The 26,440-nt window shown below is 50.7% G+C and overlaps 1 protein-coding gene across 1 annotated transcript; it reads left to right on the forward strand.

Moving 5' to 3' along the window:
• Positions 1-7,677: 7,677 nt before the first annotated feature.
• Positions 7,678-9,319, forward strand: EI90DRAFT_3116772 (uncharacterized protein; the record flags this gene model as incomplete). Its single annotated transcript, XM_039062922.1, has 2 exons — positions 7,678-8,075; positions 8,950-9,319. 2 exons carry the CDS (start codon positions 7,678-7,680, stop codon positions 9,317-9,319), a joined length of 768 nt encoding a protein of 255 aa, XP_038922600.1.
• Between the last annotated feature and the right edge of the window lie 17,121 nt (positions 9,320-26,440).

Below are 26,440 nucleotides of genomic sequence, written 5' to 3' on the forward strand. Positions count from 1 at the left end.
TGCCATTGCTGTTTGTCCATTTGGTCCTTAATTTCAGAGGCATTGAGCAGGAAGTCTCTAGGGGGCATTTCAGGTCGATTTTAGACTAAGGGTCTAAAACGAGTATGTACAAGCACCAGTATATAATGGAGAGGGCAAAAGCACAAGGAAACAAAGAGGGTCCGAATCAGAACAAAGGCGTCTGAACAGGGACAAAGGGATGACAGAAGCAGAGCGGCACCGAAGGTCATAGGTTTGAACCTGTGGTACATCCGAAAGTGTTAGAACCGGGCGGGAACAGATGACTCCAGAGTGGAATCGGAGACTTAGCGTGGAGGGACCTTGGCCTCAGCGACTCAAGTGGAGCGCTGTGCCATTGCTGTTTGTCCATTTGGTCCTTAATTTCACAGTAGGTGAGCAGGAAGTCTCTTGGGGGCATTTCAGGTCGATTTTGGACTAAACCAAAACGAGTATGTACAAGCGCCGATATATATAACGGAAGGGGCAAAAGCACAAGGAAAAACAAAGGGTAACCGAATCGGAACGAAGACGTCCGAACGGGAACAAAGGGTAGAAGGAGCGGATAGGTACCGAAGGTCATAAGGCAGGACCTGTGATACATCCGAAAGGAGGTAGGGAGGGCGAGGCCCAGAGGGGCAGGAGGATGAGGGGAAGTGGGGATGATGACTAACTGGCTAGAATAGAAAGAAGCAGTAGTCCAAATAGGGATGAAGGGAAAACGCGAGAAATACATTACAGGCGGCGAGAGTGCCGAAGGCGATCCGCGAAGCTCGGGGATTGCGGAGCTTACGGAGGCGGGGTTGAAAGTCCGAGGGATATTGGCAATGGTGTTTACGTAGTATGAAGTCACCAATGCAATGGACTAAGACCGAGGTGGAGTCAAAGTCCGAGGTAGGGACTATGACGGAGGCTCGGAGCAAGGTACGAGTGGTGTCCGAGTGCGAAGTACGGGACAGCGGTGGAAGGTCGTAACTTGGCGGAAGGGTGGTGGAGGAGTAACGGAGGGAGGAGAGAGGGGACAGGTAAGGGGAGAAGGAGTGGCGGAAAGGAGAGTAGTCAGGTCCGAAGGTGAGTATCGGAGCGGATGGGGGAAGCGTAGGAGGATAACGGGAGGGTGGAGGTGTTGTGAAGGGGGAGCGGAGTAGTAGGAGGGTGGCGAGAGGGGTGGTGTTCGGTCCGAGGTGAGTATCGGAGCGGACGGAGATAGGGTCGGGGAGGTAAGGAGGAGGTGTGTTGCCAGGACCGAAGGTGAGTATCGGAACGGCAGCGGTAGGTTATGACTCCGGAGGTGAAGAGGGTGGAGGTCCGGAAGTTGGGTCGGGGTCGGGTATGCACGGATATTGTTAGACACTGGTCCGGGGTCGGCACCGAAGGTCGCCGATGCGGGCCGCTATTGGCCGCGATGCCTTAGACAAGGCCCGAGGGTAGGGCATTTGGCCTCAGCAACTCTAAAGGGAGTGCTGTGCCCCCTAGTTGTCTCTTGGCCCTCATTTCGAACTTACTGGGGCTGCCTTGTTGGGGTCAGGGCTTGGGGTCGTGGTCAAGTCGATATTAGAGCTAAGGTACTATAATGTAGTATACAGGATATATATATGAAGGTGGAATGAATAGAAGCGGACCCGGGCCGAAGGCCGAAGGGTCCGGAAGCAAATAGGAACAAAGAGCGGGGTTGGCCGCACCGTGGCCGGCAATGACCGAGGGTCAAAACAAACAATAACAGATAAATAAACGAAGGGGTGTAGGGCCGCGATAGCGGCGATGGTATCATAGCGGAGTAGGCGATGTCGCGGAGTCACGCTAGGTCGGTACCAGAGGCGGACTCGGGGCAGGGAGGTCGGTGTGGCTGTGGGGGAGTCGGCCAAGTGTAGGGGAGCCTAGGGGCAAGTGGGGGAGTGAGCAGGGAGCCCTCAGGGAGGATAGGGCTGAGGTCGGGGCTCGCGCTCACGCTCGCATAGCGGTAACGGGCTCGGGCGGCATCGGGACGGGCGGCTAACGGGCCGGAATGCATGGCCGTGACAGATATGACAGAAAGGAGATAGGGGGGCGAAGCCCAGAGGGGCAGGAGGATGAGGAGAAGTGGGAGTGATGACTAACTGGCTAGAATGGAGAGAAGCAGCAGTCCAAATAGGGATGAGGGGAAAATGTGAAAGATACATTACAAGTGGCAAAAGTGCCAGGTATGATCTGTGGAGCTCAGAAGTCATGGAGCTTACGGAGGTTACGGAGGTGGGGTTGAAAGTCTGAGTAATGTTGGCAATGGTGTTTACATAGTATGAGGTCACCAATGCAATGGACTTAAGCCGAGGTGGGGTCAAAGTCCGAGGTCAGGACTATGACAGAATCTCAGAGTGAAGGTATGAGTGGTGTCCAAGTACAAGGTATGGGACAGCAGCAGAAGGTCATAACTTGCCAGAGGTTTGGTGGAAGAGGGACAGAAGGAGAGAGTGAGGAGAGGAATGAGAAGGAGGGGTAAGAGGAGGGATGATGTCAGGTCCGAAGGTGAATATCGGAGTGGATGGAAGTAGGGTAGGAGAGTGACGGAAGAGTGGAGGTGTTGTGAGGAGTGAGGAGGAGGGTGGCAAGAGGAGTGATGTTTGGTCCAAAGGTGAATGTTGGAGTGGACGGGGATAGGGTAGGACTCCGGAGATGGTGAGGCAGAGGGTCCGGGAGTCAGATTGGGATTGGGTTTGTATGGATATGACAGTGATGGTGGAAATTGGTGGAGGATGGCAATTATTAGTGGATATGGCCTGCTTATCACTCCTGTCTTTCTTTTATTGAACTTCCACGTCAGCCATTGGACTTATCGGCTGTACTTAACGGTCCACATGGTGTCCGTAGCAACAATCTTTCATTTTATATTTTCTTTTCATTTATTTTTCCACATTATTGCCATTCCATGTGTTTAAAAGCTCTGTACATGTAGGAATGGAAAAGCGACCTCCCTTTTGACTACAAAAGAGACTGTAGCGCTGAGAGATCCAAGTAGAAAGAAATTCTAAGCTTGACTCCTTGATTATTATAAGGAATCCCTGATGATTGTCCAAGATGGACCAGGGGTACGTAATTCTTAACGAGTTTTTGTGATTATTTTTGTTTTGTTAGCACCTGAACTGAACCTAGGACGAGCTTAAGACATCCCAGACTCCCTCCCCACGAATTTGCTTGCATTTAGGGGGTTAGATCTCTAGCCTGCTTGCACTGTAAGTGATACGATGGTATGTATTCTACAGTGTGTGTAAGCAGTTAACGGAAGTTCCCACTTACCCATGTGACTTTATGTACATTGTAATTACATATGGCTTGGGGTTCAGGGCTATTGCCCTGACAAGGGCCCCACTATCCCCTGGAGCCTTCCCACATCTCCCCAAGTCAAGCCCCAAGGGCAGACAAAGGGAAACAGAGGGAAGAACCTCCACATCGGCTGTCCGAAAAACTACTGGACTTGTTCCAGGTCCCATCTAAATGGAGGATGGGAGATGAGGAACAACTCTTTCTCAGGCTGAAGGCCCGAGAGAGCGCAAAGAACACCCTGAGAGCAGGATCCCTCAGAGTGTGGAAGCTCAAATAGAACTTCCGCTATCTGCACAACCCCACGCCATGCCAGGTCGCCAACCTTGGAGGAGGTCTCCAAGATTATGAAGAGAAGGTGAACCAAAATGAGAGAGTTCGCTGAGGAAGCCTTACGAAAAAGTAAGGAAAAATCAGCAAGCAGACTCTTCCATGAAAAGGAAGCACCTTCCATGACTCCCTTGCCTAAACAAAGCGAGCGTGGAGTTTACACTCCAAGAACCCCTTCTGGAACCCCAGAAGTGGCAACATAAACTGGGGAGAGTCACTACTTGCCCAGCCTAACTTCCTCCTGGAAAACCAGGAATCACGCATAATAAATGTGATAAACTTGATCCAAAAAAAGATTGAGGAAACAAGCCACAATAGTACAGCTCATCTAGAGATAACTCTAGAAAGAATGGCCAACACGATTGACATGTTGACCAACAAAATCAGCGAGCAAACGGACTTGCTGAAAGAATTAAATTTCTCACAAATGTCAGAGACCAGATGCGGGATGAAGGAGACATCCCTGTGGCGGAGGGCTTTGGCCTCAGCGACTTAGACCAGGAGCGCTGTGCCAAGTTACACATCCATGCCCTAACTTACTAACTGGCAACAAGAACTAAAAGGGGGGATAACTCTAGTTGATTTTATCACTGGGTGTCATATCCATCCCTGGCCATCGACTTCCGGTTCCTCCGACCCCTCCGGTCTAACTCCGCTCCTCCCTCACTAACCTCGGAGCTCCCGTATTCCGCAATCCTCTCGGTACCCCTCGATGGTCACCACCCCCTCATTTCAATTTATTACCTACGCCTCCCTAAGTACGGAGCCCCGAAGACTTCTGGACAGCTCCGACGTCCGCTAGCGCACTCCCGCCTCTGCTGGGCAATCCACTCGCCTGCCCTGCAGAGCCCACCTTCGGGCCTATCCCTCCTTTCCGTTTCTGGGTTATCGCCTGCCTTTCCGCTAACCCCGCGACCCGACTCGTCGGTAATATTCAGTTGGCTAATGTTTAAACCCCGTTAGCTCCGCTCTGTTCGGCTCCGCCAATTGCGGACCCGTCTTTGCTGTAACCATATATATATCCCACTTGTACATAGGTTACACCCCAGTAATAAAATCAACTAGAGTTACCCCCCCTTCGGTTCTGATTGCCAGTCAGTAAGGTAGGGCACGGACGTGTCACTAGGCACAGCACTCTTGGCAGAAGTCGCTGAGGCCAAAGCCCTCCGTCACGGAGACTCTCCCTCGTCTTGAATCTGGTCTCTGACACTGGGGTGTAACCTATCTACAAGTTATGTATATATAGTTACATGGGGGGCAGGCCCGTGAATAGCGGGACCGAGTGGAGCGGAGCTAATGGGGTTAGATGTTAGCTGACTGAATATTACTGACGAGTCAGGTTACGGGTTTAGCGGAATGGCAGGCTATAACCCATAAGTGGAAAGGAGGGATTGGCCCGAAGGTGGGCTTTGCAGGACAAGCAACTAAATTGCCCAGCGGAGGTGGGAGTGCGCTAGCAGACGTTGGAGCTGTCCAGAGACCTTCGGGGCTCTGTACTTAGGGAGGCATAGGTAATACATTGAATTGGGGAGGTGGTGACCATTGGGGGAGTTGGAGGTGGTTGCAGAAACTGGAGGCTCTGAGGTTAGTGACGAAGGAGCGGAGGGAATCCAGAGGACCGGAGGTGGTTGAAGATGATGGCCGTGGATGGATATGACAACAAAATCGTGAGGAAACAAAAAAATACCCCTGGTCCACAGGCCAGGAAAAAAACTAAAACTTGTGAAAAATTCATGAAAAGAATGACCAGTGAAAGTACACTGGATTACCACCAGTGACTCGACAGAGACGCTAAAGAAGTCCTTCTCCCAAAGATAGGAGAAGACGATGCTGAAAGAAGACATCGTTCAGAAATCAGGAGAAGGATAGGCATTGTCATATCCATCCATGGCCATCACCCTCCACTACCTCCGGTCCTTCCAGACTACCTCCGCTCCTTCGTCACTAACCTCAGAGCCTCCGGATTCCGCAACCACCTCCAACTCCCCCAATGGTCACCACCCCCTCAATTCAATATATTACCTATGCCTCCCTAAGTACAGAGCCCCAAAGGCCTCTGGACAGCTCCGATGTCCGCAAGCACACCCCCACCTCCATTGGGCAATTTAGTTGCTTGCCCTGCAAGTCTATCTTCGGGCTGATCCCTCCTTTCCATTTCTGGGTTATAGCCTGTCACTCTGCTAAACTGTCAGGAACAGCTCCGAAAGTGGCGAAGTCCCGGTGCAAGGGACTTGGTGGGACAGATGTTGGCTGTGCATAGCAGCGATCCCGTCGCAGGGTGAGCGTCCCCAACCACTTAGTCTGAAGTGGGAAGTTGAGAAGAAGGCTGCTTCTTCTGTTCCCACCCCAGGCGCTATTATATACATGCGGTTAGGGTCACGTGGAGGAAGCCACGTCATCTCTGCACACAGCTGCACCTCCCTGGGTGTCTCCATGGGAGATCCCGGGGGTGGCCACTCAGTAGGTGGGAGTGCGCACGGTGTGTGTGGCGATCAGGGAAGTGGGGTTAGGTATGTAGTGGTACATGGAGGAAAGGGAAATTGACTGTAGAAGAGAAAAGGGGAAAAGGGGAAAGGAGGGATGGGGAGTGATAGCGGGGGGAGCAGAGTAGGGCAGTACAGTGTGGGGTGCAGCGCGGGGTCAGGTGGGTGTGCCCTGACATAAACCCATAACCCGACTTGTCAGTAATATTCAGTCGGCTAACATGTAACTCTGTTAGCTCCGCTCCGCTTGGTCCTGCCATTCATGGGCCTGCCCCCTATGTAACTATATATACATAACTTGTAGATAGGTTACACCCCAGTGATAAAATTGACTAGAGTTTCCCCTCTTCTAGTTCTCTTGCCAGTTAGTAAATTAGGGCATGGATGTGTAACTAGGCACAGCACTCCTGGTTTAGTCACTGAGGCTGAAGCCCTCCACGATGGGGACGTCTCCTTCGTCCCGTATCCGGTCTCTGACAGGCATGTACCAAAGGTTTGGCCAAACCTCCTTCACTGACGAACCTCTTGAACAGAGAGGTAATAACCTGCTCTCTCAAAAGAATGAGAGAATCTATATCCAGCCTTGGGTGCAACCGCCCGAAACAAAAGAACCGCTGAGAGAACAGCCTCTCCCAGCGAAAAACCCTCCAAAGGAGAAATCTTCATTGGACAGTGACCCTGCTAAGGCAGGGGAACAAGAGGAGTACCTGGAAAAATGGTATGAAAAGGCCATAAAGATGGCTGAAGTAAGAATACTCACTTCATACCTGGAGGCCCTGAAGAACGGCCTGGCCTTCCCTGACAAGAAATGGTCAAGGGAGAACGACATGGAGTCGTTCTGGCAGTGGTTCACGGAACTACTGGGATTCCTCACCTCGTGAGGATGCAAAGGCCCCCAGTTTGATGAAGTCCATTTGGACTGTTTAATTCATGGACTAGGGGGACCTGCATTCGACCTCGGAATTAGACTCTGAGATGAAACTCTCCTCAGAGGAGACGAGGGCATGTTCCTCAAAGTTCTCAACATACTGATGAGAACTTTCATAAAAGCATCTGCCATGTTAAACGCAACAAAGAGGTACCGCAACATAAAATACAAGGCAGGCAAAGGTTTAAAACAGTTCTATTTAGAACTGTCAAAAGCAGCATCCCAAATGGTGACGCCGCCAGACCAGGCATCCTTCAATGCCAGGTTCCTAAACAACATTCCCCTTGAATGGAAGAGGGAAATGATCGCTCATGACAGAATCAGAGTGGACATCTCCTCAAATGAGGAGATGATAAGAGCAATATCTCATGTAGACAAGATAATTGATGGGCTGAAGATGTCTTCAGCATACAAATCGGGTTATTACACCCAAACAACCACCACAGCAACCACAAGCCACAGTAGAACCCTCCCATCAGGGAAGAGGGCTGAGGAGCCCAAACCCAGATGGAAAGAGGACTCATCCTCGAAATATTCAAGGAAAACTGACCAAAAATCAGTTTCAATTTGCGGCAAGTGCGGCAAATTAGGGCAAACAAAAGATTGCCCTAAATAAGCGACAAGAAACCAAGGTGCATAGCTGCCATGGAAGTTACCCATTTATCAAAAGAAGAGTTGGAGGACTCATTGGAAGATAAACCAGAGAATAACTCTGGTGACTCTGAAGTGTCAAGCTTCGAAGTTGAGGACCCATATGAGGGACCCCAATACTCACCTGATTCAGAGGGTGAGGAAGTCAACATTGGGACCATAAGAATGGGCCCAATGTCAGTTGTTGACCACAATGACACCAACTACAGAGTTGAACTGGCAGTAACACGCCAGCTAGAAGAATCTGTGGACAAGAAAGTTGCAGAGTGTCAGGGCACACCCACCCCACCCAGCTCCATCCAGCTCCACCCGGCTCCACTCCACCCGCTGCCCCTTCTTCAACCTCCCTATTCCCTGTCAGGATCCGGACCCCAACTGGGAGTGGCTGGAGGGTGAGGCTGGGTGTGGAAGCTGGGGTACTCTCCCCAGCTGCTAACTCCTCAAAGTCACTGAGGGGACTAGCCTCAGCCTTCACAGGGAATGAGCTGAGAAGAAGGGTAAGCTTCTCAGCCCCCTGTAAGGCCGACACAAAAGGACCCTAGGAACTATACAGTTCCCGCTTGCTGCCGACTTTCCATAATGGGTGCGACCCGTGGGAAAGTTCTGGGTGAGCTGCTTGCCCAGAATGTTCCCACGGTCACGTGTCCTAGGCGAGTTACTCTCACAGAAAGTTCCCGCAGCTGTGGCTGTGCATTTCTGGGTGAGTCGCTCACCCAGAACGTTCCCACAGGTCCGCACATGTGCATCATTGTGTGAAACAGTGGGGGGAAGGATAGGGGGAATGGGGAAATGTGGGGAGAGGGTGGTTAGGGAAAGGGTGAGAGTGTCTGAGGGTGAGTGGGGTCAAGGGCCGTGCCCTGACATTCCCTCCTCCTTCTATTTCTCCCTCTCTCCATTCTCCCTTTGTCTCATTCTCTATTCTCTCTATTTCTATTTACATGGATGACTTTCCTTTGATTGATGTACTATTGACCCACCTGCAATCCATGCATGACACACCCAGCCCCGGGTGCTCTGGATGACCCCCCAGTGCACCCAGTATGCACACTCGCAGTGGATCTCTTTGGGATCCCCCATGGGGATACCTGGATGGCTGGGGCTGTGTGTGAGGACAATGTGGCAACCCTCATGTGACCCAAGCCGCATGTATATAAACATACCTGGAGTGGGAACCGAAGAAGTAGCCTTCTTCTCACCATTCCCACTTCAGGGACACCTGTCTGCATCGGGTCTGTTGCCATGCATGCCCGCTTCATACCCTACCAGGCCCTCAGCGCTGGGTGCTCTCGACCCTGGACCAGTCCCTGACACAGAGGCTTTGGTGGAAACACCAAAGAAGGATGCCTTGGGAACCTACATGAAGGAACCCAAGAAAAACAAGGGGAAAGGGAAGAAGGACCATGTCATATCCCACCTCACTACACCTTCCTTACAACCTCATCATCCCCTATGCCATACCTCCCCACTTCCCAATGACACCTTCCTTCCCAACTGTCTCAGCTCCGGCCTGGAACTCGGCACACTCGCCCTTGGCCACTCCTACCCCGGAAGCTCGGTCCTGAGTCAGAACATTCAGAACCTCCAGATTCGCTTGGACCTCCCAATGGACCTCCGACATTTTGTTCCATACCTCTAAACCATTCCCCCTCCCATTTCATTTAGTGGAGTCACCCAACATCCTTCGGATATGTAACTCCGGCTTCGGAGCTACCCGCATCCTCTGGTGATCCTGCTCATGTCATCTTAAATTAGTCACCTCCCATTTGTAGTACGACTGTTGTTTTCTTTCCATTCAGTCGGCTGACTTCCCCTTACCCATTTCTTGTTCCCATTTTATCCTCCGGCCTCCTACTCCGGCCTCCTCGACCCGACACCTTGGTTCCCCGTTACAGATATTGTTCGGAACCTCTCGGTACCTTTTGGTATCACTCAGCACCTTTCGGTGTTTGTCGGTATCACTCGGACTTTGACTAAAGTCCTTCTCCCCATCCCTCTATATGTATATACATGTAGATTAGAACCCATTGTAATCCAGTTCTAATCTCGACTAAGAATACCCCAAGTTCCTCTATGAGTGATTCCTGACCCCCTTCTACAAGATACCTCAGACATCTGAAATGAAAGGACTAACTGAGACATAACGGAGGCACAGCGCTCCCTCCGAGTTGCTGAGGCTGCATCCTTCTTAGACCTCTTGTACCACCCAGCAGACTAGGGCTTCCTGGAGAAGCTTTGGTTCACTACCGGAGCTCTCGGAACCCCTCTAGTTGAGCCCTGCCTGCATTCGGTCTCACATCCCCCTTTGTGGGGTTTCTGACAGACCAGAAGTCCAACAAAACCCAAACTCCCTTATTCGATGCGAAATTTTGCATCTCCAAAGATGTGGGGAAATATCCTGCGAACAGACCGCTCTCCACTAAGAGAATGTTGACAGCCCATGTCAAAATAGCAGGCATAAAAGCCTATGTGCTGTTCATCAGCAAGGCCGAAATGGATGCGATATTGCCGATTTCATCCGTGCAGTCCACATCCCAATTCTCCAGTTGGAGAATCTGGTTGTCCTCCAAATGGGGATGAAAGGAACAAGATCAAAAATCTTGTTCGGAATGAACATGGGTGTCGAGATCAATGACCATGTTGAGAAACATTACTTCAATGTCATCAACATCGACAGATACGATGCCATATTTGGTGCCCCCTGGTTAAATAAAAACCAGGTAAACTTAGACTTCTGATCTCACAAAGTGAGAATGGCATCCAAGGGCAACATAGACACCCTTGGAGTTGGAGAAGACCGTGTGACGAGATCGCACAGGTGGAAAGCTCGAGCAAGGACTTGAGAACTGCCAAGGAAAAAGCCTCCCTGACTGGGAGGCAAGAAAGAAACACACCTCAGGGTAATCCAAAAGAGATACCCTGAAGGTTGGCCCAATCCTAGTCCGGAAGGACTGGAACTTCCAGATGTACCACATCTGGAAGGACTCTCCATGACTAACCCCGAGTTTGAAATACTCAGGGAATGGTGGAGAGAAAAGTTTGAAACTGTAATGGCACCAGTGCCATTAGAGATGCCTCCCCTGAGGGAGGTTAACCATCACATCCCATCAAAGGATCCAAACAAGAAATTTTGGGAGAATACCCCGAGATGCCCTGCAGCACTGCAGGAAGCACTAGCGACTAAAATAGCTCGCTATGTAAAAGCAGGATGGTGGTATCCTGCAAGCAGCGAGTGAGCATGCCCGCTACTGTGCATCTGCAAAGCAGACAGATCTTTGCGCACAGTAATTGATGGGAGAAATCGAAACTCAAACACGATCCTCGACGTCACTCCAATGCCAGACATGCAACTGATCCAAGAATCAGTTGCCAGAGCAACATACCGATCCAAGATTGATATGTTGGATGCATATGAACAGATACACGTGGATCCAGACGACGTTCTCTATGTGTCATATCCGTACATACCCGATCCTGATCCGACTCCCGGACCCCCATCTTCACCACCTCCGGAGTCCTACCCTATCTCCATCCACTCCGATACTCACCTCGGACCAAACATCACTCCTCTCGCCACCCTCCTCCTCTTACTCCTCCTCTTACCCCTCCTCTTACTCCTCACGACACCTCCACCCTTCCATCACTCTCTTACCCTACTTCCGTCCGCTCCGATACTCACCTTTGGACCTGACACCTTTCCTCTCCTCCACTCCTCTCCCCACTCCTCTCTTCTCTCTCCTCCCTCCTCCCCTCTTCCGCCAAACCTCCGGCAAGTTACAACCTTCTGCCGCTGTCCTGTACCCTGTACTCGGACACTGCTCGTACCTTCGCTCTGAGATTCCATCATAGTTCCGGCCTCGGACTTTGACTCCACCTGTTAGAACCGGGCGGATTCGGACAACTCCGGAGTGGAATCGGAGACTTAGCGTGGAAGGACCTTGGCCTCAGTGACTCAGGCGGAGCGCTGTGCCATTGCTGGTTGTCCTAGGGGTCGGATCTAGCAGAGGGAAAGTCTCTTGGGGGGAATTCAAGTCGATTTCGGACTGAGGTTACAAGTTACTAGGTACATTGTATATAAGGAGGGGTCCGGAATCAAAAGGAACAAGGGTAGGATGAAAGGAGACAAAGGGAGATGGAAAGAGGAACAACACCGAGGGTCAAGTGTTTGACTCAATGGTGTTTCCCAAAGGAGGAATGAAGGGCCAAGGCCCAAGGAGGAAGGAAGGAGGATGGAAGTCGGGAATGGCTAGCTGACTGAATAGAAGGAAGCAGCAGCCCAAATAGGAATGAGGGAGAATAGCGGAATTGAAATGGACAATGCAATAGTTGCAAGGTCCGGAGTAAGTCCGGAAAGTCCGAACTCGGAAGTTAAACTCCGGAATATTGGCAAACATGATTAAATGGAATGAGCTAACCAATACAATGGGTATAAGCGGAGGTGGGGTCAAAGTCCGAGGTCGGAGCTAAGACCGGAGGTTCCGGAGATGGAGACGCAAATGGGATTCCGGAGGGGAGGTCCGGAGTCGGGAGCATAGGTGTTGCATGCTCGTCTGGAAGGTGTCGAGGATGAGGTCGGACCCGGAATGTTCCGGAGTCAGACTGAAGGTGGTGTTGGAGCCAGAGGTGGGATAACCTCTTGGAAGTCGGCAAGGAGGAGGTGGCAGAAGGGAAGTAGGACTCTGGAAGTCAGGTTCGGAGTTCCGGGAGCCCAGAGCAGAGGTCGGGATTGTACGGATATGACACCACCTTGGCTTAAGTCCATTGCATTGGTGACCTCATACTACGTAAACACCATTGCCAACATTCCTTGGACTTTCAACCCCACCTCCATAACCTCCGTAAGCTCCACAACCTCTGAGCTCCATGGATCATACTTGGCACTTTCGCCGTTTGTAATGTATCTTTTGCACTTTCCCCTCATCCTTATTTGGACTGCTGCTTCTTCCCATTCTAGCCAGTTAGTCATCATCCCCACTTCACCTCATCTTCCTGCCCCTCTGGGCTTCGCCCTCCCTATCTCCTTTCGGATGTACCACAGGTTCTGACCTATGACCTTCGGTACCACTCCGCTTTCGTCTTCCCTTTGTCCCATTTGGATGCCTTTGTTCCGATTCGGACCCTCTTTGTTTCCTTGTGCTTTCACCCTCTCCATTATATACCAGCGCTTGTACATACTCGTTTTAGGCCCTTAGTCTAAAATCGACCTGAAATGCCCCCTAGAGACTTCCTGCTCAATGCCTCTGAAATTAAGGACCAAATGGACAAACAGCAATGGCACAGTGCTCCACATGAGTTGCTGAGGCCAAGGTCCCTCCTTGCTAAGTCTCCGGTTCCCCTCTGGAATCGTCCGCTGTAACGGGTCTATCCAACTAGACTTGTGGCTCAGGTCTAGGGGGGGTAGGTCTCTCTCTATCTCTCAGGTAGGTATGGTCCTTGGGAGTACGGTGCTGATACTCTCTGTAACCTCTAACTAACTGTCTGTACAGTTGTCATGGAAGAGTCCGATACAAATATAAAAGGAAAGTCACATGCGTGAATGAATGAAAATAGTAAGGAAAATAAAGAAAAAGTCATATCTCCTCAACCACTCCACCAAATCTGACGATCTTAGACTCGTCAGAACCACCTCCACAGTCTCTACAACTCCTACCATTACCACGACTCACCAATCCTAGTCCCTGATGCAGTAGGGGGTGAAATGTGTGATAAGGGTTGGTTTGACCTGCACAGACTTGTCCCCACAACACCGCCCTCGCCCAGTTCTAACACTATGCCCCACAGGACATACAACTCCAAAATGATGCAGCAAGGAGACTGCAACGCTCCCTGTACTTTCCAGCATGTGTTGACATGGGAACTATGAGGAGAAATAGGCAGACGTCTACACATCTGGTTCGATGATATCTTCACCAGCTGTTAGATACTGATCCGGGGTCGGGCACCGAAGGTCGCCGATGCGGACCGCTAAGGGCCGCGATGGCCGCGATGCCTCAGACAAGGCCCGAGGGTAGGGCATTTGGCCTCAGCAACTCTAAAGGGAGTGCTGTGCCCCCTAGTTGTCTCTTGGCCCTCATTTCGAACTTACTGGGGCTGCCTTGTTGGGGTCAGGGCTTGGGGTCGTGGTCAAGTTGATATTAGAGCTAAGGTACTATAATGTAGTATACAGGATATATATATGAAGGTGAAATGAATAGAAGCGGACCCGGGCCGAAGGCCGAAGGGTCCGGAAGCAAAGAGGAACAAAGAGCGGGGTTGGCCGCACTGCGGCCGGCAATGACCGAGGGTCAAAACAAACAATAACAGATAAATAAACGAAGGGGTGTAGGGCCGCGATAGCGGCGATGGTATCATAGCGGAGTAGGCGATGTCGCGGAGTCACGCTAGGTCGGTACCAGAGGCGGACTCGGGGCAGGGAGGTCGGTGTGGCTGTGGGGGAGTCGGCCAAGTGTAGGGGAGCCTAGGGGCAAGTGGGGGAGTGAGCAGGGAGCCCTCAGGGAGGATAGGGCTGAGGTCGGGGCTCGCGCTCACGCTCGCATAGCGGTAACGGGCTCGGGCGGCATCGGGATGGGCGGCTAACGGGCCGGAATGCACGGCCGTGACAGTATCCCCCTCTTAGGGCCTGAACCCTTGAAGGCCTAAGAGTGACAGTGTCAGGAATGCCAGCTACAGCACAGCACCGGAGTCGGAAGAGAAAAAGGTGCAAGATGAATGCTGCCGACATCTCGGCAGGGGCTTGGTGTCCATAAAAGGACAAGGGCACGGTACCTTGCTTTGGTATCCAGTCAGCGCATGCGGCACCGAGTCCGGAATCAGCAGAGGGTACGGCAGAGGGTGTCCCACAAGGAGACAAAGTCGGAGCGCCACAAACGGCGACATGGAAGATCAAAATGCCTCAAGCGGAGGCGAAGTCGGCGCGGGATTGATATGGCACTCAAAATGGAAGTCGGAGATGGAGTCGGCGATGATGGCTGGAGGGTCAGAGGGGGACAAGCTGGTGGACTTGTCTCTTAACTCAAACTTGGCCTTCCTACCATGCTTCCTATGAGTCCAGGGATCTGGGTAGCGGGAATGAAGTGGCCTAATCGGCCCGAAGGGTGTGGAGGCGACAGATGGAGGCCAGTTGGGCAACTCACATCATGTCCAAGGTTCAGAGGTGCGGCGCATGGAGGACAAGAGTCCACTCAACATGACCGCGGAGTTCGGGGATGCGGCGCAAGGAGGACAGAAGTCAACTCACAAGGCAGCTGCAAGCGGAAGGGTCAAATGATGACACATGGGAGACCACACAAGTGACTCTCATAGTGCCCGAAGGAACGGGATGTGATAGAGTTCCCAGCGGTGCGGCAGTACAAGGCACGGTACTGCTGCGGCATGGTGCAAACTAATCACGGAAGGAAATGGTGAAGTTGAGACGAGGTCCTCAGAGTGCTGGAGCACAGGCCGAGGGTAGGCTCGCTCAGGGTGTTCAGGTGGTTAGCCTGCCAAGGGCCGGGAATGCGCAGATTTGCGGCGTTTGGTATGAAAACTCGGCTAAGTGGCAACGGCGTCACCAGGGGAACAAGAACAATGGACTCGGGATCCCTTTCGGCGATGACACAGGGAGGCACTCCATGCCGCTATGTTAATTACGGCGAGAGCGGCAATAGCGGGATTGACGGGATGGAGTCCCATGGCCATTTGGGGAATCAGAGTCAACTGGGGGAGCCAAACAGGCTCGGAGCGGGGTACCTAGGCACGGGTGGAGGAAGACATCTAGTCCTCAACTGGGTTACAAGGACCCGGCCAGGTGGGTTTGGAACCGGTGGTGTTGTATCATCAGATACGGGCTCAGAGGTCATTGGGGGTTGGATACGAGAGTCGGCCATACTAGGCCTTCTGCAATGACTGACCTATGAGGTCGGGAGAGGACTGTAGGGGTGTGCACTCAGGCACCGAAGGGTCGGGAGTGGATAGGGATGATGTCCAGGTGGTGAGGGAGGATCGGCGTCACGCACGGGCTTGCTCCAGGCTAAAGCGGTGCGGTGGTTGACAGGACGACGCGGCGAAAACTCCTAGGTGAAGACTGGTCATAGGCCACAAGTTGTTAGGCGCGGAGTCCTTATCCCCCTCTTAGGGAAGACGTCCCATCGTCTAACTATGCTTATAGGCCGGTACCGAGTCTCCTGGGGACAGCGGCGGAACATCACAGTGTCGGGATAGTACTTCAACTATTGGACAAGCCAAAATAGCCGAAGCCGGAGGGTGCGGCGCTATCAGGATAATTCCCAATAAACTACCACAGGTGTTCGGGATTCCACACACAGGCGGAATAGCAAATTTTCTTCCTCAAAGTCGGTCCTAAGGTTAAACCCATGATAAAACATGGTATACCCTCGGAATCGGCAGCGAGGTCGACGGCGATGGGGTGCTAGCCCATAATGCAAGGCCGGTGACGGCCAGATGGGGTGTCAACCAGCGGTGGTGAAGCCGGTGACCGGTAATGTTGGGGGGTGCGGGGCTTGGGTGCTCGAATGCTCAGGATGTGTGGCCCATAACGTCAATCACTCAACGGAGTATCATGACTAGAGTCCATGATCCTAGCGGTAGAGTGGTGAAGTCCGGCAAAGCGGAGTAGAGTCGGAGTGGAGTGTTTGGGGTTGGACTGGGTGCGCCGTTATCTAGACGCGGTATGTTCAAGAACCATTGCTCAACGGAGCCTCAGGGAGAACAACCTTGTCATAAGACAAGTGGGATCGCGGCCCATCCAACAAAGTTGATGACAAAGCATCGGCGAAATAGGCGAAGGTGGGTAGTCAACCAGCGGTGTGATGGCCGAAGGTGACGGGGAAAACTAAGGGTGGAAGCGGCACAAAGGCGCGCTATCCCGGGATGGTATACCTAGCATTACTAATGGAATGCCTGGTGGTCAAAGTGCATACACGGCGAATCGGCTTGAATGCCAACCAATGGGAGTACTGCCCAAAGGCGGCCGGGGGTGCGCGGGGGTACTAAACTGGAATACTCGGACGTTCAGACTAATTTACTTGCTCAAAATCCCGGTCGCTCAACGGAGCGAGGTGGGTGAGTGTAGTTGGTGTCCCAGAAACGGTAGGGTAAGGTCCATATAGCGAGGTGACATTGAAATGTCCAAATTGATTGCACCGGTAGCATAGCGGGTTTGATAATTGTTGCGGGCCTGGATACCGGTGTGCCGGTAGTACCTCTACAACAGTCAAAGTGATAATCGGCGATGAGCCAGATCATCGGGGGGTGACAAAATCCTCAAAAGCGAGGAGACGGTGGCCGAAAAATCGGCGAGAGGACAGAGTCCTCAGACGGAGTGGACGGCGTTCCCAAAAAAGGAAACAAATGTCCCAGAAGAACGGAAACAGAAACAGAAAACAGAGAGACATGGAGAACGAGCGACATGTTTCAAAATGGAAGTAGACCATTGGAGAGAAACAGAAGCAGAAAAGCAAAAATCGGCGAAGATATCGGCGAAATGCCGGTTTTGGTAATTTAAGCCATTAGCGGCGAAGGTAACGAATTTTCGGGGAAGTCATATTTTTATTTTGAAAATCTAAGGAACAAGAAAAACAAGGATTGGATGGGAGACAGAATTCCCGGAAGTGGAAACAACCTAGAGCCGGGGCATGTCCCCTTGAACGGGAAATCGACCGTAGTCAAACCAAAAAAGGAAATAGAAAGAGAAAACGGGAATGGAGCAGACTATTTGTTTTGTCTCAGAAGAGACACCCGGTTTGATTTCCGGAGGTGCGGCCTTGGTTGCTCAAGCCAAAGGTGCACTAACAAGTGTCTTTGGCAATCTGTAGCCATTAAGGCCAGAAAGCCGCAAACTAACGCGGGGTTGTGAAGCGGCGAGCTTCAACAACAGGTCGAGAATGTGACAAAGGTCTTTGGTAGTCCCTAGCCGTCTAGGCTGGGCTAACCGCAGACTAACAAAAAGTTGTGAAGCGGCGAGCTTCAACAATGGCGTGGGTGTAACGGCGATCTTTGGCAGTCTTTGGTCATCTAGGCCTGGACTCGCCGCAGATTAACGGGATTGCGGGAATGCGGGGATGGTCGGTTTCTATCGACCTAACGGGTTTCACAAGCATCTACAGATGCGTCCTAGGGTACAAGATAACGGCTGAGGGTAGGGGTGTGGGTACTGTCTCACCGAGACTTTCGCCATACTCCTAACCACTCAGGCCTAACAGAATAGCGGCGTCTAGCCGTATGCGGGGGTGACGGCGAACTCAACCATCAGCGGACTGAGGAGAGCTGGATGCCAGCAGGGAAAACCCATAAGGAAATCCGACCATGATGTGACCAGCGGCGCACTAAGCGTCTCCAGCGATCAACAGTCAGAAGTCCGGGTGAATACCCAGCGGCTTGGAATGCGGGATTGATAACCGAAGGTTAACGGTATCGCGGGTGAATGAGTGGAGGTGCCTAAATCAACCTACTTCCAGGACTTTGGAAGGGGTATCGGGGTGCAAAGCGGTGGCGATCTTGAGATCAGTTGCGCGCTTGCCAGAGAATCGGGTGTTGGAGTCGAAATGAATGATGGGTGCCTATCTGGACTGCTTCCAGGACTTTGGAAGAGATGCCCACAAGGGCTCGGGGTGCCAGCGGCTTGCTAGCAGCGTCAGAGGGGTCGGATTGGAGATCGGGTTTGGTAGAAGTCAGGTTTTCCGAAATCTGATCGAGATCGGATAAGACTGATGGGGGTCGCGATAAGACTAGATGGAGTGTCAGAAAGGACAGGAAGGGGCTACAACTCAGGCTCGCAGATTGGGGCACAATCTGTAGCACAGAGTGGTATAGCCAGAGTCGGGTTGGGACTGAAGTGTCGCGCATCCAGTGAATATGGTATTCAGCGACCTAGAAACCCCATCTGAGTACCTATCCAAGGCCCCAGAGGGTCAGAGAACGCGGGTTTGAGCTATACTAGCATCAGGAACCCAAGAATCCCTACTGAGAGCAATCCAGCTTCAGTGGGAGTGGTTTTCGCGCGATTATCGGCCGTGGGAAAGATCCGTGATCGGCGACGTGGCACGGTATCGCGGGAAAGCTGAGATCGGAGTCAAAACTAGGAACGATGTTGAGACAACCTAGGGAGAGAGCTCTAATATACTGTTAGATACTGATCCGGGGTCGGGCACCGAAGGTCGCCGATGCGGACCGCTAAGGGCCGCGATGGCCGCGATGCCTCAGACAAGGCCCGAGGGTAGGGCATTTGGCCTCAGCAACTCTAAAGGGAGTGCTGTGCCCCCTAGTTGTCTCTTGGCCCTCATTTCGAACTTACTGGGGCTGCCTTGTTGGGGTCAGGGCTTGGGGTCGTGGTCAAGTTGATATTAGAGCTAAGGTACTATAATGTAGTATACAGGATATATATATGAAGGTGAAATGAATAGAAGCGGACCCGGGCCGAAGGCCGAAGGGTCCGGAAGCAAAGAGGAACAAAGAGCGGGGTTGGCCGCACTGCGGCCGGCAATGACCGAGGGTCAAAACAAACAATAACAGATAAATAAACGAAGGGGTGTAGGGCCGCAATAGCGGCGATGGTATCATAGCGGAGTAGGCGATGTCGCGGAGTCACGCTAGGTCGGTACCAGAGGCGGACTCGGGGCAGGGAGGTCGGTGTGGCTGTGGGGGAGTCGGCCAAGTGTAGGGGAGCCTAGGGGCAAGTGGGGGAGTGAGCAGGGAGCCCTCAGGGAGGATAGGGCTGAGGTCGGGGCTCGCGCTCACGCTCGCATAGCGGTAACGGGCTCGGGCGGCATCGGGACGGGCGGCTAACGGGCCGGAATGCACGGCCGTGACACCAGCACAAGCTCAGTGAAGAACTACAATAAAGCACTATTGTGGTTATTCACTCACCTCAAAGGGGCAAAGTTCTACATAAGCCGGAAGAAATTCCAGCTGTTTGCTCCAATCCTAGACATTCTAGGAAGCTGTATGGATGAACAAGGCATCCATGCCCAAGTGGATAAAATGGAAAAAATTTGCAACTGGCAAGAGCCAGTAGACCATACAGGAGTCTTACGATTCCTGGGAATGGTAGAATATCTATCGATATTCATGCCAAACGTCAGTATCTACACAGGGCCACTGCAAACAATCTGCTCAAACAAGCAGATATTCAGGTGGACCCCACTCCACCAGAAATGCTTCGACGAGATAAAACGTCTCGTGTGCAGGGCTCCAATTCTGAAGCCTGTCCAGTGGAATCCACTGGAAAACTTCTCGATAGAAGAGAGGGACAAACTCCACATCTGGGTTATAACAGATGCATGCCCAGTGAGCATCGGTGCACTAATTGGACAAGGCGAAAAGTGGCAAACTTGCCACCCTGCTGCATTTATGTCCAAAAAGTTCACAAACACTCAGCATAAGTACTTTGCCTACAAACTCAAGGCACTCGGAGTCCTTGAGGCACTCATGAGATGGTAGGATGATCTCATGGGAGGCCATGAATTCACAGTAATCACAGATCACAAAGCTTTGGAATATTTCAAAACGAAAACCACAACTCAGGAAGACACCTGAGATCGCAAGCTTTAATTGCGAAATAAAATACATGGAAGGCCACAAGAACAAAGTGGCAGACACACTTTCACATTACTATGACTCGTCAACTGATGAGGATCTGCATTTCAACAACTACATGTCTGTGGACATCCACCTGGATAAAAATGCAGAAGACATCATCCCCAACAGAGTCGAGGAGTACGAAGAACTGCTGCTAAGCAGCACTCTGAGTGAAAACTCAGAGGAAAAGAGACTTGCAGCAATATGTGTGAGTAATAACCTAGAGGAAGCTCTAGGGGGGAGCACCCAAAACCTGGAAGAAATCATATTTCCAGAAGAAAATCTTCGAAAACAATTCGAAGAAAAAGACCTCATTGAAGCGATGAAGTCTGGCTATAAAGAGAGCCAGATATACCGGGAAATCCTAGAGAACCCCAGGAATTTCCAAAACTTCTCCATAAAAACCCGACTTGGAGAAGGAGGGACAACCCCAATAGTAGTTCTGAAAGGGAACTACGAGAGGAAGTCCATTCAAGGAATAATCCTCAAAAACATCCATGAAACCCTTGGACACATAGGGTCCAAGAAAATGGTGGAAATCTGTCAGGGCCTGGCCTCGGACTCGGAGGCTCCCTGACCTCAACCCCCATCTAACCTGTCCTCACACTATGTGGGGCATGAGATGTATAGTAAAAGAGAGTGAAATATATACACTTGCCTATGCGGGGCATGAGATGAGAAGAAGGGTAAAGGTCTCATCTCCCCACATGGTTGCTATATAAAGGAATGGGTCACATGCCCACAACTATACAGCTTATCAGAGACCAGACTTGAGACGAAAGAATGTCTCCGTAATGGAGGGCTTCGGCCTCAGCGACTTCTGCCAGGAGCGCTGTGCCTAGTGACACGTCCGTGCCCTAACTTACTGACTGGCAATTAGAACCTAGGGGGAACTCTAGTTGATTTTTCTGCTGGGGCATAACCTATGTACAAGTGGGATATATATATGGTTACAGCGGAGACGGTTCCGCAATTGGCGGAGCCGAACGGAGCGGAGCTAACAGGGTTTAACCATTAGCCGACTGAATATTACCGACGAGTCGGTTCACGGGGTTAGCGGAAAGGCAGGCGATAACCCAGAAACGGAAAGGAGGGATAAGCCCGAAGGTGGACTCTGCAGGGCAGGCGAGTGTATTGCTCAGCGGAGGCGGGGGTGCGCTAGCGGACGTCGGAGCTGTCCGGAAGTCTTCGGGGCTCCGTACTTAGGGAGGCGTAGGTAATAAATTGGAATGGGGGGTGGTGACCATTGAGGGGTACCGAGAGGATTGCGGAATAATGGGGGCTCCGAGGTTAGTGAGGGAGGAGCGGAGTTGGAACGGAGGAATCGGAGGGACCGGAAGTCGATGGCCAGGGATGGATATGACACAGCTCCTAGAGTTGTGTAGTGTGACCTGGAGGGAACATCCAGGTGGCAGTGCCCAGTAAGCGTGGGAATGTTCTGGGTGAGTTGCTCTCCCAGAACTGTGGCTGTGACCCATGGGAACATTCTGGGTGAGCTGCTTGCTCAGAAAGTTCCCACGCTATCCCATGCACGTGGATACACAACACAGAAAGGCAACAACAAGGCAACAATGAAGGAATGGAAGGAAGGGATTGGTTGGGGAGTCTGGGGCACCCTAGGGCAGGGTGCTGAACCCTGACAAAAACCTCTGTCGACATTTCTGGTGGAAATCGATGAGGAAGGACACCCACAAGTTCTGCAAGTCTTGCGGAACTTGTCAAACAACAGAGAAAAGCACCAGGAGAAATCCCGGACTGCTCCACCCACTCCCGACCCCGGAAGCACTGTGGTTGTCAATAGCTATGGACTTCACAGGTCCATTCCCAATGAGCTTGGGATATGATTACCTCTGGGTAATCATGTGCAGGTTGATGTCAGGGCACACCCGCCTGACCCGGGTCCACCCGGACCCACCCGGCCACACCACACCCACTCCCCGCTGTCCATCCCTCTCCCTCCTCCTTCCTCCCTCTCTCCCTCTTTCTTCTTCTCCTTTTCTTTATTTCATTCTTCTCATCTTTCTCTTCCTGTTTATTCCTTCTATCTACATGGACCACCTTCCTTGTATCAATGTACTATTAACCCATCCAGCCCACACACCCCGGACAGCTTCCCGCTGTGCCCAGCACATGCACATGCAGCAGACGCTCTCGGGATCCCCCACAGGGACACCCGGATGGCCACAGCTGTCTCCAAGGATGACATGGCACTTGTCATGTGACTCAAGCCGCATGTACATAAATGTACCTGAAGTGGGAACCGAAGAAGTAACCTTCTTCTCACATTCTCCACTTCAGTCTGAGTGGCCAGGGACTGCTGTCCCTTCCCGGACCTGCCAGCACGCTGAAGGAGAGAACGAAGGAAGGTCAGTTGGGACGTTCAAACGAGACCACCACCAAGCTGTTCCCTGGTTCTTTAGTTAGGATGGGGAAGTGTCATATCCATACAATCCCGACCTCCGCTCCGGGCTCCTGGAACTCCGAACTCCGACTTCCGGAGCCCTACTTCCCTTCCATCACTTTCTCCTTGCCGACTCCCAAGAGGTTATCCCACCTCCGGCTCGGACACCACCTTCGGTCCGACTCCGGAACATTCCGGGTCCGACCCCAACCTCGACACCTTCCAGACAAGTACACAAAACCTATGCTCCCGACTCCGGACCTCCGCTCCGGTATCCCATTCACGTCTCGTCTCCGGAACCTCCAGTCTTAGCTCTGACCTCGGACTTTGACCCCACCTCCGCTTATACCCATTGTATTGGTTAGCTCATTCCATTTAATTACCTTTGCCAATATTCCGGAGTTTAACCTCCGAGTTCGGACTTTCCGGACTTACTCCGGACCTTGCAACTATTGCATTGTCCATTTCAATTCCGCTATTCTCCCTCATTCCTATTTGGGCTGCTGCTTCCTTTCTATTCAGTCAGCTAGCCATTCCCGACTCCCATCCTCCTTCCTTCCTTCTTGGGCCTTGGCCCTTCATTCCTCCTTTGGGAAACACCATTGAGTCAAACACTTGACCCTCGGTGTTGTTCCTCTTTCCATCTCCCTTTGTCTCCTTTTGTCCTACCCTTGTTCCTTTTGATTCCGGACCCCTCCTTATATACAATGTACCTAGTAACTTGTAACCTCAGTCCGAAATCGACATGAATTCCCCCAAGAGACTTTCCCTCTGCTAGATCCGAAATTAGGGACCCCTAGGACAACCAGCAATGGCACAGCGCTCCGCCTGAGTCGCTGAGGCCAAGGTCCTTCCATGCTAAGTCTCCGATTCCATTCCGGAGTCATCCGAATCCGCACGTTCTAACAGGAAGTGTACTAGTGTTATTTATTGTAAATATAGTACCAATCCGAGTGTTTTGGCCAATTCTATTTTTATGGGTTAGTTTTAAAGTTCCTGGGAATTGACTTACAGATAAACCGAGCCCTGCAGAGCTGTTTCTTTATTGAAATTTATTAATTTGTCTAGGTGTAATTCTGTGTAGCGTTGTTTAATTTGGATTTAAACTTGAATTTAATCTTCTACTTGGTGAAGTTTCAAAGATTCTGTTCAGTTAATGAATTTGGATTGTGTCTGGAGTGTCCCTTGGGTTTATTTTATTTTTGTCTTATTTTATTGCTTGTTTTAACAGTAGCAAGATAACTGTTTTGTGTTTACACTTTGAAATCTGAAGTGTTAACCAGCTCTCCTGTTGAAATATCTACTTAATATTTCTCTCCTTAATTGCTGCCTTTTACTACAGTGGCAATCTTAACTGTATATCACTTTTTCACACTGGAGTGACAACCAGAAATGCTTGAGGAAAATAATACTCTATTTTCTTACTTCTCTGAGGGGGGCGAAAAGTCGCAGAAAGGGTCTCCCTTTTATACTCCTTCGGTTGCCTTCCTTTTTCACACTCTACCTTCTATTTACAGGATTTATTTACAGTGTATTTTTCTCAAACTGAATAAAAAATGAAATTTTCATGCTATAGTTCTACTGCGCTTTTGCTGTGCTGAACTGCGGTTCTACTGCGGTCAGACTGCGCCTAGAATCCTTATTGTCCTCCCTCGCCTAAGCTATTTTAATGGTTAATTAGAACTTGGCTGCGCTGCATTTGCCGCAGTTACCTATTTCAAATTCCCTATATATACCATTAAATTTGCTATGACTCGATGATTCTGAATTCAAACTTCGCATTACTATGCGTACGGCTGTGCTGAGACCTTCAGCTGATTTATTCCATTTTTATTTAGTGACATTTAGTTAAAATGAGACTGAAATGGTAAATGAGTGAATTATTCAGGTTTAAAACTGAAAGTAAAAGTTGCTAGTAGTCAAGAATTACTCAAACGAATGTGTTATAGCTCTCCACCTCATTAGAATATCGTTCCCTAAAATTCCCGCCATGGTCCGTTGTAGTTTAGTGGTTTTCGTGAATTTCGTTCATATTCCCTGATTCCCCTTTGTATTATCACATCCTAATCCTCCATATGTATTGTTCGTTGTTATAGTAGGTCGTCCTTGAAGATATCATATTTTTATGTATTTTATTTAGGACTCTGGACCTCTTGAAGCTGTTTTCCCGCGCGTTTTCTGGTTTCTAACTTCATGTCCCTATATCTCATTCATTTCTGGATGTTTTCTCACGTTCTTGGTATCATAAATTTTCATTTATTCCCACCTTTCCAATGGTACTAAGATTGTGTCCTATTTCCTGGTATTCGTTGAGTTAGCAAAAGTTCGTGCACACATTTGGTAATCACGTGCGTCATTCCCATAGTCGTTCGTATGCGGGCACCGTTTCCGTTTAATTGTTCGGGATTTATGATATGCACGGGTTTTTATTTCTTTCATATGGGCTTCTGTGATTTATTTCAGATTTTTCCCTCATGATCTAAGGTTGTTTTGCACTTTCCGTGCTTTGTTTTGACCGGGCTCTTCCTTATTTGGATGGAAATTGGTCTTCGCGATCTGCCGAAGTGCGGATCTCGGTTCCGACGGCCGGTTCCCTGCGCATCGCCACCCTCACGTGTCATTACACATGATGCGGATTTCTATATTCCCGTCATGGGTATAACTTCACAACGGCTGGACCGTTTGGGCTGAAAATTTGCATAACTATAGTTCCCCATTTTTAATAATTTCCGTGTAAATTTCGTTGTATGTTTTAATTATGGATCCTACGCAAACATCGTCTTTTCCCTGTGCTCGGACTTTTGATGTCGCTATTCCCGTTATTGGATATCTTATTAATGCACGATCCTTTTATTATGAAAATTTGGGAGGATTAAGATTAGATCCCTTCCTTTCTAATGGGCTATCAAGCTTGTCTCGGTCGTTACTAGTTAATCTTCACGCTTGCCTTTTAGACATTCTCCTCGTTTTGCAGGAGTTTTAGTCATATCTCCATCGTTTAGAGGTAGTTTCCCCTGTAATTACTCTCATTGGTTCCGTTTGGAGGACATCTACATTTCCTATTGTAAACACGACTCTGACTTTTGCATTAGTTCCTGAGGAATCTTCGTTCCGTGGTACTTCCATCCTTGGCTACGTGTTCGGATGTGGGAAAGTAGTTTCCGTGGAGGTTCTCTGATTATTTTTATAGTCAAATCTTGGTCGATTGTCCTAATTCTTGGTTGAATATTTGCTATAAATTCCCCCGAGAATTCCGTCTCGTTGATAGTAAGCTTGAAGTATTTTTGCTATTTTTCTTTCTTTCGATTTATCGTGTATAGTCATAATAATTCGTAAAAATTCGTAAAATTCGTTAAAATTCAGGTCCTTCTATTTTCTTATATCTACTTGTTGTATGAGGTTTTTGTGATTTATCTGGCATATTTCCATAATGGGTTTCCATAGTGTGGCCATTATTTCTCCTACAACGCACGCCTGGTTCACACCCTGCAAGGGCCCTTCTGCCGGGCAATACATCCAGACCCCCTCTACCCCGGACGCGTCCCTGACAGCAGAAGAAGGTTTCAACCTCATTTCCCCTGCCTCCCCAGCTATGGTGTCAGAAGAGCAGTATGAAGAACTGCTGGCTCGCTTCCAAGAGCTCCAAGCCATCGTGGAGAGCCAGGCCTGCAACCACCCCCCACCTGCACCTGCACCTGCACCCGCCCCTGCGCCTACCCCCGCACCCGCACCCGCACCCAGACCCAAACCACCTAAGGTTGCCCCCCCCCACTCCCTCCTCAGGAG

This window comes from Cantharellus anzutake (assembly GCF_015039405.1).
Source record: "Cantharellus anzutake strain C23 chromosome Unknown EI90scaffold_4, whole genome shotgun sequence".
Lineage (NCBI taxonomy): Eukaryota > Fungi > Basidiomycota > Agaricomycetes > Cantharellales > Hydnaceae > Cantharellus > Cantharellus anzutake.